The following is a 17,583-nucleotide window of genomic DNA, read 5'->3' on the forward strand; positions in this document are numbered from 1 at the left end:
CGTTCATTTTTACCAACGTGCTTGGTGAGTCTAGTCTTACTCTCTCTAATAATCAAAATCTGTATACAATAAGACTATGATTTTGTGGTTGTTTTATTTTAGAGGTAAAACGCAAGTATCCCCCGACTGTTGTACTTCTATAGTGGACATTTTAGACCTTAATGAGAATGTCTTCAGATACAACTCAACAAATTTGCTTCATTTGCTTCAACTGTTTGTGCGAGTCTTCTCAATCTCACTTCAAGCAAGAAAGGGATCTCAACAATACAAGTCTTATAACTCAAAACAACCAGTACATCTTCTTTAGCAAACCCATCAAAATACATAGGGTGAAGTATCTTTCCTTGGGGGTTTCTTACTCTTTTTTTTTTTTCATAAAAAAATGATTTTATTATTCTATATGAGGGGGATTACGAAGAACCCTTGCCCAAACATATAATAATTAGGTCTGAACTTATTTGAAACCCTCCTTTTAGCCAACAACATATCCAAACATTTCTAGCTTCCCAAAAAAAATCTCACTTATAGTATGGTCCTCTTTCTAAACCTCTCCTTTCTAAAAAAAAGTCTCACTTGTGGTATGGTCTCCTTTCTAAACTTCTCCTTTCAAATAATTGAAGTATTAAGCTCTCTCTCTCTCTCTTTGTAGGAGATAGGGACCATCAATATATCAATGTGAATGTTAATATTTATCATCTGGGAGAGCAGTACCAACCCCAAAAACAATGTTTATTGAATGATTCTCAAGGATTTGATCTATTCATCATATAAGTTTGTGAATCTTCAGAAGGTGTTTTTCCCCATCATCCAAAGGACTGGAGATTCTCAAATGTAAAAGAAAAGTGTTCTCAATACAAGTGCAACTTGATTAAAGAGGTGAACAAGTTAATTTGCTTTTGGTCAAGAGAATAGCGAGATCTAATTTTAAAATTTGCCAAGAATTGTGTGTTCATAGATTTTAGCAATAACCACTCACGAGATGCTATGAAAAGAATATTCAGGAACTCTAAATTGAGAATGCACAGAAGTATTTCTCTGTTGCTCCTCAAGTTCTGGTAGGGGTTGGAAGAATGAACACTCCACGATTGCACAGCCCCTACACCCAGACATAGAGGGTGGCAAAATAACGCCCCCACCTCAGTGAAACTCAAAAAACCTTACCCCCAATTATACCCATGGGGACTTCCCTCATTGGCCCTCGTGCTGACACAAGGCCACATGACCAGGGAGCACTATTTCCCCCCCACCTCCCTTTTTTTTGTTTTTGGGAAAAAGAAATCTATCTGGGAGCATGGCCTATGCACATATCTGCTCCCTGTTTTGGGAAGGAGAGAGAGAGACACAGAGATCGTTGTATAGGCCATGCTCCTGGACAGAGAACCACTTCTCTCCTCCACCCCCTCACTTTTTTTTTTTTTTTTGCAAAATCCACATCCCTTTTCATTACATACAAAACTACAACCAAGCTAAACTAGAGCATAGAACTTGAAGCAGTTGCAGAGGAAAATGAAATTAACAGTTACCTATCAGGAAAGGAAAAAAAAAAGGTTCCGGACATCCTTGGCTGCATTATTGGGTTTTCATTTTATAATAAATCCATTGCTTTCGTAGTGAAAAAAAATAATGGCACTCAATCAGATTTAGTGATTCTCTTTAGCAGTTGCTCTATGGACAATATCAGATTTCAGCCATTAATAAATGGGGAAGTATGTTGATGAGTTACAAGAGTCGTGAAAATTTAAACCAAGTTTGATTAGTATACCTTAATTCAGGGTGGATGGAGCTTCAAGCAGTCCAAGCAGATAGATCAATTGGGTATCAAAAGTCACACCCCTAACTATTGCCCCAATAGACAGACCATGGTGGCTGCAATGGCGGTTATATTCTACCCTAGTTCTATTCAATGACCAACCAGTCAGTTCCTTAGGGTTTAGACAAATTTGGAAGGGGGAAAAAACAATTCACAGATGGATGCAATATTACTTTGTAACTTAATAACAAAAACAAACAACCATAACATTCTTATTTTCAGCCACCCATCTTCACAGGACATTGTCAGGTAGCAGAAAAGAAACAACAAAGGTAGGAAGCTCCCAGTAGAGAAAGTGAGAGAACATTTAAAGGATGAAAGAACTCATTTCCTCTTATGCTCCAGGGGTAGGGGATACCGAGGCAACAGCCTTCCACAGGCGGACCCACTCTATCATGGCATCTGCTGCTTGTCCAAACAAAGGATCCTTTGGACCTAGCGTTTCCTTCACCATTGCCGCAATTTCAAGCACACAATCCTCTGCAGCTACTGCAGTCCTCGGCAATCTCACTGACTGGAAGAAAGGGACTACCTCCTCCATCAGCTTCATCCCATGCCACTCTTTCTTTAAGGTGTCTATGGCATCACCTCTGTCATTTCTCCACACATAGGGCACACCACTCTTAACACCAAGGCCGAGATGATCACAAACCACCTTGGCACACATCCCGCACCATATATCCTCCACTGTTTCCCACCTCTGCTTGCCCTCCCCCACCAACCGCAGACCTGGGAATAAAGCAGAACCTATCACCTCGCGATCAAAAGCTACATTGATCCCACTCAAAGGCATCATAGCCTTCAAGGGCACGGTCAATACAGCATCAACATATCGAGCATTCCTCTCCCCTGGCTTCAGGGCTTGTGTAGGAGCATCATAATCTGCCAAATTGAGCCATAGCCCAGATGATAGGGCGCATTTCACTCCATTCCGCAGGCTGAATGGGTACCCGCGCACAAAGTCTGCACCCTTTTGGAATGGATCATACAGTGTGTTGAAGAAGAATGGGGTTGCAGGAAATCTCAGGTTATAAATATGCTGCGCCACAGCATCAAATAGAAAGTCCCTCCCATCCTTTGCCGGGACACAGTCATCATCAACTGCGACAACGTACTTTTTCCGGGAGACAAGATAACCAAAATACCGGCAGGAGTAACCAGTGAAAAGAATGGAAGTAGAGCCCAAAACTCGATCCATATCAGAGTTCGTGTACAGATCAATGTTAAAACCTTCTGGTATTTTAATTTCCCTTTGGAGGTCAGGATCTTTAACAACTATTAGGTGGAATCGGGAAAAGATAGGTCTCCATTCCTCCAAAAAGGAGGTAAGATCAGGCTGGATTGCCGCAACCACAATATCAACCTCATCATCCTTGATGATAGGATGAGACATTTTCCTCACTGAAACCAGAATTAAACAAAAGAAAAACAAAATCCCACTTCGTGCTGCCTTGAAAGCTTCAAAATGTCCTGCCTATTGGGTAGTCTAGAAGTTGCTGCCCACACTCCACTAGACCAGATTCAGAATTTTTCAGAGCATCCTGTCAAAGAAATTTTGAAGATAATGTCTTCTTGGAAGGGAAGGAAAAATGGAGGAAGAAGAGATAAAGAAGATATAGTGAGTGGTTTGAGTGATGACTCACTAGTAGGGAGGACAGGAGTGATGATATGCTGGATAATAAGCATCTGAATCAGTGAAAGGATTTGTTCATTACCAGTTGTTACAAACAGCGTCAAAACCTTCTCTGTCAGCCTTCCGGCACCAGTGTTCTCTGCCATTAAGAAGAAGAATGCTGTTATCTAAGAGATTGGTTTTGCAACAAGAGGTACACAGTTGTAACTAAACACAATGCGGTGTCAAACCAACCGTGCCACCAGGCCAGTCGGGGGCGGGGCGGGGGGGATTTGCATTTAAATCACAGAATGTCTAATCATAAACATGGTGTCCAATAACAATAAAATTTGATAATATATCAGAACGGGAACAATGATAGTCAAACATCATGCAAGATTATTAGCAAAATAATGAAAGTTCATTATCATATAAGCTTCAACACTGAAAAAGTGACCAAAACAAGAAAGCTTCAAAACCGAAAAGAATTTTCATGATAGATAGTGAAAAAATAAAGAAACCTATGATGAACGCTGATGTAATAAATAATTACTCTGCAATACATTCTGGAACTAAAAGAGCCTAAAGCCACAATTCCATGCATGGTTCGAGAACTCGATCGAAACCTGCGACCGTATCCGTAGGGGTCAAAACGATATGTTTTGTGACTTTTAAAAGTCACAGGTTTCGACCATGTTTCAATGTGTTTCGACCAAGTTCGACGATTTGACCAAACCAACTGGTTCAACCCTAACTAGGTCCCATATAAGTTAGTTTGAAAAAAAACCCAAGCCTTCTTTAGCAGAATTCGACCATCTCTTCTTAGTTTTTTCTCCTAGGAGTAGGAAACTTGGGGGAACATTGGAGATTTCCATTTTTTGCCTAACAAAATTGAATCTAAGAGTGGTTCTTGCTTCATCTACATAAGAAAGATAGCTTGGACCAAAAAGGTAAGTCCCAACTTCCCCAAAAATCAATTTTTTTAATAAAATATACTTGTAAATAGAGTAGAATTATGTAAATTTTCTAAATGTTACTTAGGAGGACCCGGTCTACACATTCACGATGGCCGAATTTTTTTTTGCACGTTAATGATTTTTTTTTTTATATTCTATTTTTGAAAATGTATTTACCTACAACATATTTCAATCAACAACTCAGCGTAATGATTACCGAACCTTTGGTTCAGTACACAAGTATGACTTTATGTGTTCCTTTTTTTTTTTTTTTTCTGAAACTAATGATGTGAATGTGATAGAAATGTCTAAAATAGGATGTATACAAAAAATCAGGAAAAACAAACACTGCTTGGGGGTCGAAACCTAAGTTTCCACCAAACTGGGAAAAATTCCCTGGTTTCCTCGAAATTTCCTAGGTTTTGACAGAAAATTCGGTCTCTCCAAGGGTCAAAACCCGATACCTTGAACCTTGAATCCATGTCATGATGGATTCAAACAACGATACCCATCACAATACAACAAAGCCAATGTTCCAGTAGCACATTTGGCAGACAGATGTGAAGAACGCCTTTTTAATGAAGAACAAAGTTATATCTTTCACATCTTTTTGTGTTAGATAAAAGAGGCCAGTGGATCATTTTCAGCCTACAAGCATCAGGAAAGCAAACATATTCTATCAGTGCAGGTGCATCATCCTCCGACTGAGATCAGCTTGCAGCCCAAGCAGCCCAGCCCCTGGCCGCCCAGCCCACTACTATCTATGGTGGCACAGAAAATAGCTCATAACAGCCTGAAGCCCTGTCCATACTTATGTAGTCCAGTTCCAATTCAAACAGATACAATTACTTGAGTACATGCAAATTCAAGCTCCCTCAATATGCTTCGAGGCAATGTCTAACTTAATAATTATGGTACCTATATATCTTAAATAAATTTTTTGGTTATTCACCATCATCATCACCATACCATCACCATATGATTAAGTTGTCAAATAAAATCACTTATAACCTTAACTTTAAAAATGTATCCCCTTAATAATCGAAGCTTTCATTAGAAAATCAATATGTTTAATTCTTTTCAAATTACCTAGGTTTTGAATGAATGTAATGTCAAAGAACCTCTCCCTCATCATCAATAGTTTTTTTTTGGCTATCTAAAACCAAGGCCAATCAAGCTTTATGTGCTTCTCATAAGAAATATATACATAAAAGTAATTGGTATATACCCCATGACTAGTACGACATACATGGACACATGAAGATTCATAAGCATACAGACCCGTTAATGCCAAAACAATATTAAACAAGGGGTAACCAAATATGTTACATACAAATTTATTGTAGAATTGATGTAAAATCCAGGTCAAAATACCTTAATGGGACCCAATAGGGTAATCAAATATGTTACATACAAATTTTATTTTAGAATTGATGCAAAATCTAGGTCAAAATACCCTATTGGGTTCGCTATGGACACACCTAGATACCAAATAGATCAATAACTAATTGGGGGTGGCAATTTGGAAATAAAACAGAATCTTCATAGGGGCTATTACTAAATAGAGAAGCATTGGAGCACGAAAGGAGTTACTATTTATTAAGGAGGGATAGACTTGGAATAATGCTAAGTTAGAGCAATGGCGGTCATCATTGGAAACAAGAGATTAGATTAGCAAAACAAAGACAAAGTATATGAGGTGTAATTTTAGTCACACTATGATGGATAATGACAGTGAAAATTGAAGAAAAAGAGATACTGCAAAGTGACCATTTTAGATATCTGGGATCAATTATAAACAAAGAAGGCGACATAGAGGATGATGTTTCACAGATGGATGTTTCACAGGGAATTAAAGAAAAAGAGATACCGCAAAGTGACCATTTTAGATATCTGGGATCAATTATAAACAAAGAATGTGACATAGAGGATGATGTTTCACAGGGAATTAAAGTGAGATGGATGAAGTGGAGAGGTGCGGCCGATGTATCCCTTTAAAGCTTAAAGGAAAGTTTTATAGGACTGTTGTTTGACCGGCCATGATGTACCGAGCAAAATGTTGGGCTGTTCAAAAGTGTCATATTACGAAGCTATGTACGGTAGAGATGAGGATGCTAAGACGGATGTATAGAAAAACTATGAAGGATAAAGTATGGAATGATTATTCGAACTGATTTGGGGGTTGCCCCGATTAACGATAAGTTCCGAGAAAGTCGTTTGAGGTGGTATGGTCATGTTCAATGGAGGCCTAGGGATGCCCCAGTCAGGAGGAGCGATATGATTTAGATTGAAGGGATTGAAAGAGCTAAGTCAGGCCTAAAATGACCACAGGAGAGGTTGTGAGGATGGACATGCATAGTTTGGGTCTTGTACCAAGTATGACCTCGGATAGAGCCTATTGGAGAGCAAGGATCCATGTAGTTGACCCCATTTAGCTGATTTTCTCCTAACTTGCCGGGCTGGACCTCTTATATTTGTCGTTTTCATCTTGCATTCATTCTTCCTCTTTCTTATGTCTGTTTCATTTTCATTTCTCATCTCATTTCAATCTCTCTTTTCTCATCCCTGCATCCCCTCATTTTCATTTCTCATCTCATTTCAATCTCTCTTTTCTCATCTCTACATCCCCTTTTCTATTTAGACCTCAGTCTTTACCTAATTTGTTTTGTTTGGATCCATGTAGCCGACCCCATTAAGTTGGGATAAGGTTGTTGTTGTTGTTGTTGTTGTTGTTGTTGTACTATTGGAGAGCAAAGATCCATGTAGCCGACCCCATTAAGTTGGGATAGGGTTGTTGTCGTTGTTGTACTATTGGAGAGCAAGGATCCATGTAGCCGACCCCATTTAGCTATGTTTCTCCTAACTTTTCGGGGCTGGACCTCTTACTTATATATTTCATTTTCATCTTGCATTCATTCTTCCTCCTTCTTATGTCTATTTCATTTTCATTTCTCATCTCATTTCAATCTCTCTTTTCTCATCTTTGCATCCCCTTTTCTATTTAGACCTTTGTTGTTACCTAATTTGCTTTGTTTGGATCCATGTAGTCAACCCCATTAAGTTGGGATAAGGTTGTTGTTGTTGTTGTTGTTGTTGTTGTTGTTGTTGTTGCATTACTAAAAAGGCATGCCCAGTGCACAAGGCTCCCGCCACTGCGGGGTCTAGGGAGGGTCATGCAAGGTTTAAGATCTCGCTCTCGCCCCCAATCTCGCTAATCCAAAAAAGAGAGATCTCGCCGAGATCATGTATTTTTTCCCAGTCGACTCGGTGGCTATATGGTCATTGTAGCCCCCTGAAAGTTGGTATTACCTATTTTAGGCCTTCTAAACACAATGGAAACATCATATTTTAAAATCAAACCTAAAAATGTACTTTGACGTCGTACCCTATGTAAGTAGTTTCCAACACTTCGGACCTTAGGTTAGTATGCTCTATTCCACAATCCTCATTCCACAATCAACACATGACACAACATAATCATAAGAATTAAAAAGACATCATATATAAGAAAAGTAACTCCAAATGTGGATGATGAGGTAATATTCTCTACTCTTTAAGCCTCAATGAGTGTAGGACTAGAGATCATCAAGAAAAAGCACCAAAAACCTTACTCCTTGGTGTTTTTTCTTCAAAAAAGTAGAGAGAGGCGAGATTTGGCGAGATCTCGAGATCTCGGTCGAGTTCTTGTACAATTTGTATCTCGCCATTCATCTTGTCTCGCCTTTTTGAAAAAACGAGATATTAGCGAGATCTCGCCGAGATCTTGAACCATGGGGTCATGACGTACGCAGCCTTACCTCTGCTCAGCAAAGGGGCTGTTTCTCAAAAGAAAGGGGCATTACTGGAAACCAAAAAAAAGTTTAAAGAAAGTTTTATCAAAGGGGAACATGAGAGTTATATGGGAGGGGATAATTTTGGAATTAAAAAACAAAATAAGGGTAAGAAGTAATAAAGGGGAGAGTGAAGGGTAATTTTGAAGCAAGTGACAAAACTAAAGACAACGAATAAGGGGTGGGGGGAAGAGGTTATCATCCTCAACCGCTAGCACAAACCAAAGGTGGAAACCACGCTTGGTTCAGAGGGAAGAATTCCTTTTCAACCTGAAATTACAAGGGCAAGATTCTTGCTACTGGTCCTCCCAAACAAGACCCATACTGAGTTGGAAGAAGTAACAACAGAGTTGCTGGACAGGTCTGGAACCAGACCTGGTAGTCAGAACAGTACCGGCTATGGTCGATGGTTTGATTTTTCAACTCTAGCTGAGTTTTGGCTTAAGGGTTTGAAGAAAGAATCATCTAGAGGTAAGTAATAACCCTTCAAAGCTATAAAGGGAGAGGAAAGAGGAAGAGGGAGATTAATGACCAGTTGTGATTAATCGTGCATCTCTTGGGAACAGAGCAGGGAAAGAAACTGAGGAGAACTACGGAAGGGAAAAAAGCTAACGCAAGAGAAGGAGAGAGAAGAGAGGAAGGGGGAAGATCGCAGACACCAGGCCAAGCAGGCACACCACACAAACTCAACTTCAATCTATTCTCAAATCTATCCCATAGTCAGGTTACACATATATTTATAAAACCCAAAAAACAAAGACTCCTACTTGCTTCCTAAAACTTAGACCAACAAAAATAGCAACCCAAGAAAACTCAAATAGGAAAGTTCCTTACATGTCTAATAGCTACCCCCAAAATAAAAGACTACATATCTTTCCCAAATAAAATAAATCCTAAATATCCTACTGAACCAGTACAAGGTTGGGACCCGGTTCATTTTGGTCTGGGTTCCAGGTTCGAATCTGGTCAACCACAAATCTGCATCAAGAATACAGGTAATTGTTGATTTCTCAATGCACTAGTTAGTAAATTAGGTCAACTGCTCATGTCATCAATTAGTGTCACTCAGCAGGCCACACAAGTGCATAACCCTGAACTACCAAGTCGACCACTGGTGACACTTGGGCAACATTTTAACATAAATTGCATACCTAAGTTATGAACCAAGAGGAGCCTAACAATTTTCCCTAAAGAATCACATTCCTTTTACTTAGATAGGATCTTTGGGGCTTGGCATGAGCTGAGCTGTGGAAGATATCCTCACCACCCAAGTTTTGTGATGTGGTATTGGCATGGGTGAGGGAATTGGTTACTTGATCTATACCAAGAATATCGGTAACCCAAAGGAAAAGTACAAAAATAAGGTCACAGCCGCCAAAAGGAAGGCAGAAAATTCAGGAAGGCCATACAGGAATAAACTCCAGAACTTTCAGCCTCCCCAATGAAAAATCATATTGGGGAGGGCTATCGCTAAATACATCTGTCAGGTCCAAGTGAACAACTCTTCGCAAAATATTCACTCATAAAATTGACTAACTGTTATCGATATGAGAAGAGGTACATAAACAAGTACCGACATAGGAAACACTCCAAGCCCAAACAAAGGAGTGATGTTCCATTTTGAACCAGTTCCGGTTCAGAACAAGCTTTATAGCTTGGTTATTTTCTGGTTCACACAAAACCAGAATTATGGGGTCTGGAGTCTTAAATATTGCTCTTTCTTTACTCAATGTAAAGTAGTTGGGTTGGGTTAGGAACTTAGGATCCATAAGCCCTTCCCTATTTTAATTCCTTATCTTGAAGTTTCCCACACTCCAAACAGCCCACAGGAAGAAGGTTTTCAATTTTCCATCTTTGTAAAGTTTCCTGGTTAGAGTTTGATATATTATATATATATATATATATATATGGATGTAAAGGTTTAAATGCCACCCCATGACTTGATGATGAATAAAGCTTGGCTTTTTGCCCTCTATATGATTTTTTTAATGGCTATTGTGAGTTACAACAGCAACACTTGGTGAGATGCTAAGGGTGGTTGGTGGCATTCAACTTCATCCCAGGTGGAAGCTTAGTCCATATGCTTCTACCTTTCTTCCATTCTTCAACTTCTTCATTGTTCAGTCCAGAAAATCAAGTTCGTACCCAGAACTCTCTCAGTTCATATGCATACCACACTTAAGTCAAATCTAAGTTTTCTCCATTAATACACCATAGATCTCAGTGCTGTTTACATAATCAGCAACTTCAAGCTTCATCGATTCATGATGTCAAAATTTCATCTTTTAACTGATGTCAAAGAATCCTTTTCTTAGAAGGATTTTCTGAAATCTTCAGATTTTGTACTTGGTTTTCAATTCTGATTTCAAATTCATCAACTGGATTAAGTTCTTAATCTGTTCAAGACATAGTTCTAAATCTCGAAAATTTCGACTGAAATTCACAAGTTTCGGTGGTTTCGACCCACTCCGAGATGAACCAGGTACCGAAATTAAAATGTACCTAAGTTTCGACTGGTTTCAACATGTTTCAAGGAGTTTCCAAATATTTCGACTGGTTCAAGCATTTTGGTTGAACCAGCACCTTTGTAATACCTTGTTTCATATGTCATGGGACTCATGTATCGCATTCAGATGAGCTGCTATGACATCTGCAGTGGTACGCAGCTCGTGGATTGGAGCTGCCTAGAAACTCCGCAAGGAATTGAGTAGTGAAGTTGTATCCCTATCATCTTACATTATTTCTTGTTTTTCAAATCCAAATTACGTTTTTCTTGTTTTAATAGCTCATTTCCATTTCCAGTATGTAAGCTATATTTGGAAAACTTGGGTGAACATCGCAAGTTCCATTTTGGGTGTTATTTTTATGAAACTAGTTCACGGATTAGGTTTGAAATGTCAAAAATAGGTTGTTCACAAAAATCAGACAAAAAAAAACATTATCTAAGGGTTGAAACCATGGTTTCCAAAAGCCAAGGAAAAGTTCCTTGTTTCCTCAAAATTTCATAGGTTTCGACCAAAATGTGGGTCGAAACCTAGATTTAGAACGATGGTTCAAGTTTCAAAGTTGTGATTTTGCATTGATTCTTCAGAATCTGTGTGCTCCTCGAATTTCTGAAATCTTCAACTCTGATCTCTACCTTAATTTCAAGTTCGGATTGATATTTTTGTTACTGTTACTGAGGTTTGTTGCTGATTTGGTTATCTGTTTAATATCATCATTGTTCTCTATAGACCATAAATCTGATTTCATTTACTGTTCTGGAATCCTATCTTCAGTAGTATTCTTCTCCCATATTTCCAGATTAGACCATCAGATTGGTCCCCAAGTTTTAATATCATTTTCTCCTCTCCAAATAGAGGACTCAGCCAGCCTTTTGACCAGATCAGAACCCTTGAACTTCTGATATCTTAAATCCCTTGGAATCTGGTCCTTTACTTCACTGCAATTCTGGTATTTTCTGGATTTCTGAAACCTACCACATAAGGCTTCTAGGAATCCATCAAATTGAGTAACCTAGGTTACTGTACAAGCTACTCTAGTTTAACCTGGAAGCATTAAAGCATGCCTCCCTTACAAAGGTGCAAATTTGCAAGAGTCCAGAGAAGACATGACAATCCAGTCAATTACATTAGCAGATCTGCCATCACTGGCAGGTTGTCAGAACCAAGCAACTGACAGACTAAATCCCTGAGAACAACATGGATCTCCAATCATAGATCTAGAATGGAATCAGAGCCATATTTACCAAGTTGGTTGAAATCAGAGCCACTTCCAATCTCAATATGATACTGACCCAACTCAACTGATTGATGGCAGAATCACACCAAACTGGACCAGAAAGCATTACCTTGCCCTCAAAGTTGTCCCTAACCATGCCACCAATACCATGGCAGATGGACAGCTACCAAAATTTAAGGTATCTTTAATATTGTTTCCCAGAAACCATTTCTGGCCCAGAAATATTTTTCCGGGCCCTAAAAAGAGAAAGTCTTTTTGAATGAATTTTAAAACCATTGCTCAAGAAAAAGGAAACTTTAGATAAATCCAGAATGGACTTTTAGCCTATTTCTCAGAAAAATATAAATGGAGAAAGATCCAATTGGCACCGAACTAATAAGCATGTGCCTCAAATGAGTGGAATCTGGGAGCATCTTGGCCATTTCCCTCATGCCTAATGAAAGAGAGCAAGGGCAGCATGATGTTTTTATTTTATAACAGAACAATAGAAATGTACCACTCTTGCAAGGAGAGAGAGAGAGAGAGAGGAAACTGTTGAGTTCTGTCTGCGAGGTATCATGACAACATTGATGGTATCTGCCAATCTCATGGTAACCTTGTTGACACAAGTATGATGATAAATGTCTAGTTTTTTCCATTAGGACACCCATCTCCAGTTCATACAATGTAGAAGCTTTCAGATTTGTACAGAACAGTTGATTTCGACAAAACTTAAAAACATGAAGCCCCTGGGACTCTTTATGGGATCAACACAATGCTTCCTAGCTCTTCCCTTTATTGAATTGTACAGATTATACCTCCAGAAGAATTGTGCCTGTAGCACTTCAAAAATCAACCTGATCAGAAGATCATAAGTATCCGAATTGTGGGTCCAATATATAGAATATGTCCTCTTAATAGGATTATCAAAGCATATTTCCCACTTTCAAAGCCACGAATCAGTCCTTCACTGAGTCAACAATAGAAATGCCTCTGGCAATCCCAATCTAGAAACCAACTGTTATACCCTAATGATGAACGTGCTCAGTCCCGAGAGGGATCTCAAGTTCATCTCCTACGGAAGTCTACACATGGTAATTCTTCATGCAACTTCAAAATTTTATCTTTTAAATGGATGACCAGGTTGGTGTCCTCAATCACCCCATAAGTGAAGAATAATGAGAAAGAAATTCCACATGCAACTTGCAAAGCAATACAATACTCTTTCAAACACGTTTCAGTAATTCTCAGATACCACCGATAATTTAAATAATCACTCCAGTACTGAAGCTCTGGATACCAGACACTTGTGTCCAAGCTTATCAAATTAATCAAGATTGGTAGTATTGTTTTTCCTTTGGATCAAAAATGAAATTTCATTGATATAGAAGTTCTGTACAGCAAAGATCAGCAATTATCCACATCAAGGATGCAAACAGCAGTACTGGGGACTGGATCAGCCAGCCGGGATATCAACTCTTACCATTCCAGTGCCATTTTCCATATGTAGACAAGCATGTTACTGCAAACTCCAGAGATATCCAGCAAATATGTGAATATGCAGCCATGAACCACTGATTTCTCAATATAAAAATCCCCAAACGTAGACAATATCACTGTGGAAATATAATCCCACTTTTCTATTTGATCCCTTATAACATAAATTAAATATATCATTGAACTAAAGAACTCACCAGATCAAGACCAAGTTTCTAAGAAAGTCAATTCTGTTTTATTGGATCTTTTACAGTATAAGACAAACCAAAATCCCACCTCAGGTTTGGTAACAATATGCAAATATGGTTCCATAACAAGTACAAAACCATGATCACACCTAGTCTACTAAACAAACTAAACTTAATTTTCATGAATCCACTGAACGAAGGGAACCCATAAATACTGTCATCAAAATTCACCAGACTAACAAGACATCTTCTTGAAGAAAAAAAAAATTTCCCAATTAAACAAAGATACAGTTTATCCTACCAATACCAAACTTCAGCTAATCACTAAGCAAACAGTAAAATTAAGTAGAAACTAACTCCCCCAAGTTAAGAATTGACTTTAAGATTATTTGAGACATAAAGCCAGAATTAAGAGAAACACATCTCATATCATACAAATTTTCAACTTGAATCAGAGCAATTACCCAGTAAAGAACAATAGCAAGGTAAAATGGAGAAAGCCCAAAATTTTGTGTTCCCTAAAAAGAATGAAAATGGTGAAGGAGACGTACCAGGAAGAGATCGAGCAGAATGCGCTCAGGAATGTTAGAAAGATCAGTGAGATGGGAGATGTTAAGGAGAGTGGAGTGAATGGTGAGGCAAAGAAGGGATGGCGGTGTTTTCAATCACACATTTCTCTATAAACCTTCCTCTTCTCTCTCCGTAGAAAAATGAAAAAACAGGAAACCCTGTGAATTGGCCCCCAACTTCTACTTGCCTGGTCGGCCGCCTCAATTCCCGGAGATAATTTCCCTATTATCTCTCTCACCTTTGGTCGGTTTGAACTTTGAAGTGTCTCCAATCATAAACCAACACCTGTGTGATGAGTTCTTCGGTTCTTCCCAGTTCCCCTTCCCAAGAATGTGGACTTTTGATTTTAGAAAAGGAACCGTTAGCCGTTTACGCATATAGTTTTGTTACTTTGTGTCCAGGCCTCGAGATAGGTTGAATTAGGGGTGTCAACCGGTCGGGCCGGTCTGGTTTCGATCGCGCTTAATCGGATTTGAAGACTTTCAAAGGCTACATCGTGTCTGCCCATTCAATTAATTGGGCTTAGTTATTGAAGGCATGGTACACTTTATATTTGGTCGGTCGGTCTTAGGCTATAATCGAACTACCTTAATCGGGCTTTAGTCGGACCTTAACCGGGCTACGGACATGTTTAATGTTAAACGGGCTTTAACCGGTTTTTAAACGGGCCCTCTTTAAAATGTGCTCTTATATTCCGGCCCACTCATGCAAGCCCAAAAAAATGACAATAAATCAATAAATGATACCAAATATAACCATTATTTAAAATATGAACATGTCTTTACTTTTTAGTTTTTATTCTTTAATTTGGGAGGTAAAATAGGTATTCTATAATCATTAAAGGGTCGGGCCAAGTCGGTGCACAATAGGCCGGTCTCGGTCGGGCGTTATTCGATTGGTCTCGATCGGACACCCGACGGTCCAAGTAGCAAAACCGAGACCGACCATTTATAAACGGGCCGGGCTCAAGCCCGACACGTTTAATAAACGGTCTGGGCCAGGCCGGTCTATAAATGGTCGGTCCCGGTTGGTTTAGTCGGGTCGGGCCACGAATTGACACCCCTAGGTTGAATTTCAGGTTTTTTTTTTTTTTTCAATGAGAATTGAATTTCAAAATGAAATTACCGCTTACTTATATGGGTATAGGTATAGGTATAGATAGGGGTGAAAGTTTGACCCTGACAATTCGAACCCGCCCTGAGGCCAAACAAGGTTTGGACCAAGTTATTTTATCCTAAGGGTGGGTTAGGGTTGAAAAACCTCAACCCTGGGTCAGGTTGGGTTGGGTTAGGGTTGAGGCCTCAACCCGGCCCAACCTGGCCCGAAATTTAACATTGCATCTTTATAATAGAAATTACGGCTCCACTAGGTATTTTATTTTTCTATAATTTTTTAATATATGCGACATGAATGGAAAACACATGTCCATCAAGGTTAATCTAACCATTATAAAAGCTAAGGTCAACCCAACCCGACCCAACCTGGCCCAACCTAGCCATGATAGGGTCAATTAGGGCCAGGTTGGGTTGGTATGAACCCGACAGGTTTGGGCCTAAACATGAACCCAACAGGGTTGGGTTGGGGCCTGGGTTGAATTTTGAGAACCTAGGGTTCGGTTAAGGTTTTAAGAAACCCGTTCCTGTTTCACCCCTAGGTATAGGCATAGTATATGTGCTGAGCCAAAATCAATCCAATCGATTCGCTAATTCTTATCACATTCCAATTGATTCATGTCAGGATCAGCACTGATGTTATCCTTAATTCTCCATCAGCCAGGAGTAAAAAATTTATCATCCTTGGGGCTTGCGCTTAGTGCAGTTATCAATTGATGGCTCATGAAGATCAATGTATGGCCAAGGACAAGTGTTCGAACCCTTACTCTCCTTATCAACTAAGTCATGCATAGGTTCATGGGACATAATTCCATGCAGAGTCATTCTATTGAACAATCTTTGTAATGGAAAAATTGTTTGATTATCTGGAGTCTGTAACATGATTCTTAGTGGAAAACTATTTAGTTACCCTGATTCTGTCACGTGATTCTTCTTGGAAAACTGTTTGGTCAACACCATGGTTAAAAGTTCAAGCCAAAATCAAACATTTATTGGTCTTCATTTCGAGGCCTATTGTATCATTATCCTATTTTCCATAAATTGTTACTTATTACCCCAATGCAACTCAAAGATCTTCCCAATGAGGTCAGATGCATATGCATCAATAGTAGGATAACTGAGATGCTACATGGAATATAAAAAAATAATAAATGAACAAATAAACGATAAGAAAAACAATCCAGAAAGTCTCGTAGGAAGGATAAGATGCTTAGAGAGTGAGCTCCTCCCTCCTAATAAACCCTAGTTCAAATAAAATAGGGAAAGCCCCAAATAAATTTCTCCATAAATAATCCATGCCCTATCCAAAAAAAATCCTAACTTATCAAAATGAAAAGAACAAATAGAGCTTGTAAACTCCCTTTGCAAGTAAGAGAGAGAGCAAGAGAGAGAGAGAGAGAGAGAGAGTGAGAGAGAGAGAACACTACCTTGTAGGTGTTCATGAGGGGAAGAGATCAAGAAACCAATGAACAAAAGGTTAGTTTTCTCTTGGTTGGCCAGAGCTTGAAGAAGGTAGAGATCTTGAGAACCAAAATCCCGATTTTGGTCACTCATAAGAGAATTGCATTTTTATATGAAAGGGAAAAAGGGTGGTTCGTATTTGAGATTAGATGTAGTGTGATCTCATATATGAATGATTTTTCTTCACAAAAGGTGATTCTTAAGATTTGTTTGGTTCCCTGATGAACATAATTCTAGGAGAACCAAACACGTCCAAAAACACAGAATTGCGATTCTACGGAAAATAAATCCGTAGATTTACGCAACCAAACATGCCCTTCAATTCCCCACACCGGATGATACAACTCCTTCTGCCTAATCAAATATGTGTAAGCTCACCCTGCCTCCTTAGTTGATGGAAAAGCTCTTGTTTGTGATGATCAGTGAGTGGTAACTAGTAACAAGTGGTTGTAGTGTGCCAAATCATGTTGTGGTAGCTCCTATGGGGATGTTGATCAGATAGTATGAATCATTGATCTCAAATGTGAGTTTCTGCTCAATTATCCACCTACCTATATTCTTAGGGTAATTTATGTTGATCTCCCTTAAAGAATACCTCAATATTAAGACCATCCTCCTTTGTTTAAGCAATTATGCTACTTTCCCTGACTTTCGAAAATTAATTACGTTTGGACCCACTCTATTAGTCATAGATTATTAAGTAGCGACGTTAGATGGCCCAAATTTTTTTAAGATGGAAATTCTCTTTTAATGTACTTAAGTACCCATTCTACCTTTTCAACCCAAAGCATCCTTTTCTTCTTTCCCAGTGGAAGAACATTCGACCT

At 39.0% G+C, this 17,583-nt stretch overlaps 1 protein-coding gene across 3 annotated transcripts; it reads right to left on the minus strand.

The window, feature by feature from the left end:
- Nucleotides 1-1,968: 1,968 nt before the first annotated feature.
- On the minus strand, nucleotides 1,969-14,524 carry LOC122086275 (probable UDP-arabinopyranose mutase 5). Of its 3 annotated transcripts, none has more exons than XM_042655025.1 (3): nucleotides 14,165-14,524; nucleotides 3,526-3,582; nucleotides 1,969-3,351 (listed from the first exon to the last, which is right to left on the minus strand). In XM_042655025.1, the coding sequence occupies exon 3, from the start codon at nucleotides 3,201-3,203 to the stop codon at nucleotides 2,145-2,147; it is 1,059 nt and encodes a 352-aa protein (XP_042510959.1). In that variant the 5' UTR covers nucleotides 3,204-3,351; nucleotides 3,526-3,582; nucleotides 14,165-14,524; the 3' UTR covers nucleotides 1,969-2,144. The 3 variants fall into 3 exon arrangements, with proteins under 3 accessions (XP_042510959.1, XP_042510965.1, XP_042510973.1); XM_042655031.1 differs by having other exon boundaries at nucleotides 1,969-3,378; XM_042655039.1 differs by lacking the exon at nucleotides 14,165-14,524 and having other exon boundaries at nucleotides 1,969-3,211; nucleotides 3,454-3,549.
- Nucleotides 14,525-17,583: the final 3,059 nt, after the last annotated feature.

Source organism: Macadamia integrifolia, chromosome 1 (assembly GCF_013358625.1).
Source record: "Macadamia integrifolia cultivar HAES 741 chromosome 1, SCU_Mint_v3, whole genome shotgun sequence".
In the NCBI taxonomy this organism is placed as follows: domain Eukaryota; kingdom Viridiplantae; phylum Streptophyta; class Magnoliopsida; order Proteales; family Proteaceae; genus Macadamia; species Macadamia integrifolia.

What these genes read in the sequence shown, in the direction of transcription:
- LOC122086275 (XM_042655039.1), bottom strand. Translation starts at nt 3,496, where the DNA reads ATGCTTATTATCCAGCATATCATCACTCCTGTCCTCCCTACTA. An exon ending in CACTCCTGTCCTCCCTACTA is followed by an intron (nt 3,212 to 3,453) that starts GTGAGTCATCAC and finishes TTCTGGTTTCAG; the next exon opens with TGAGGAAAATGTCTCATCCT.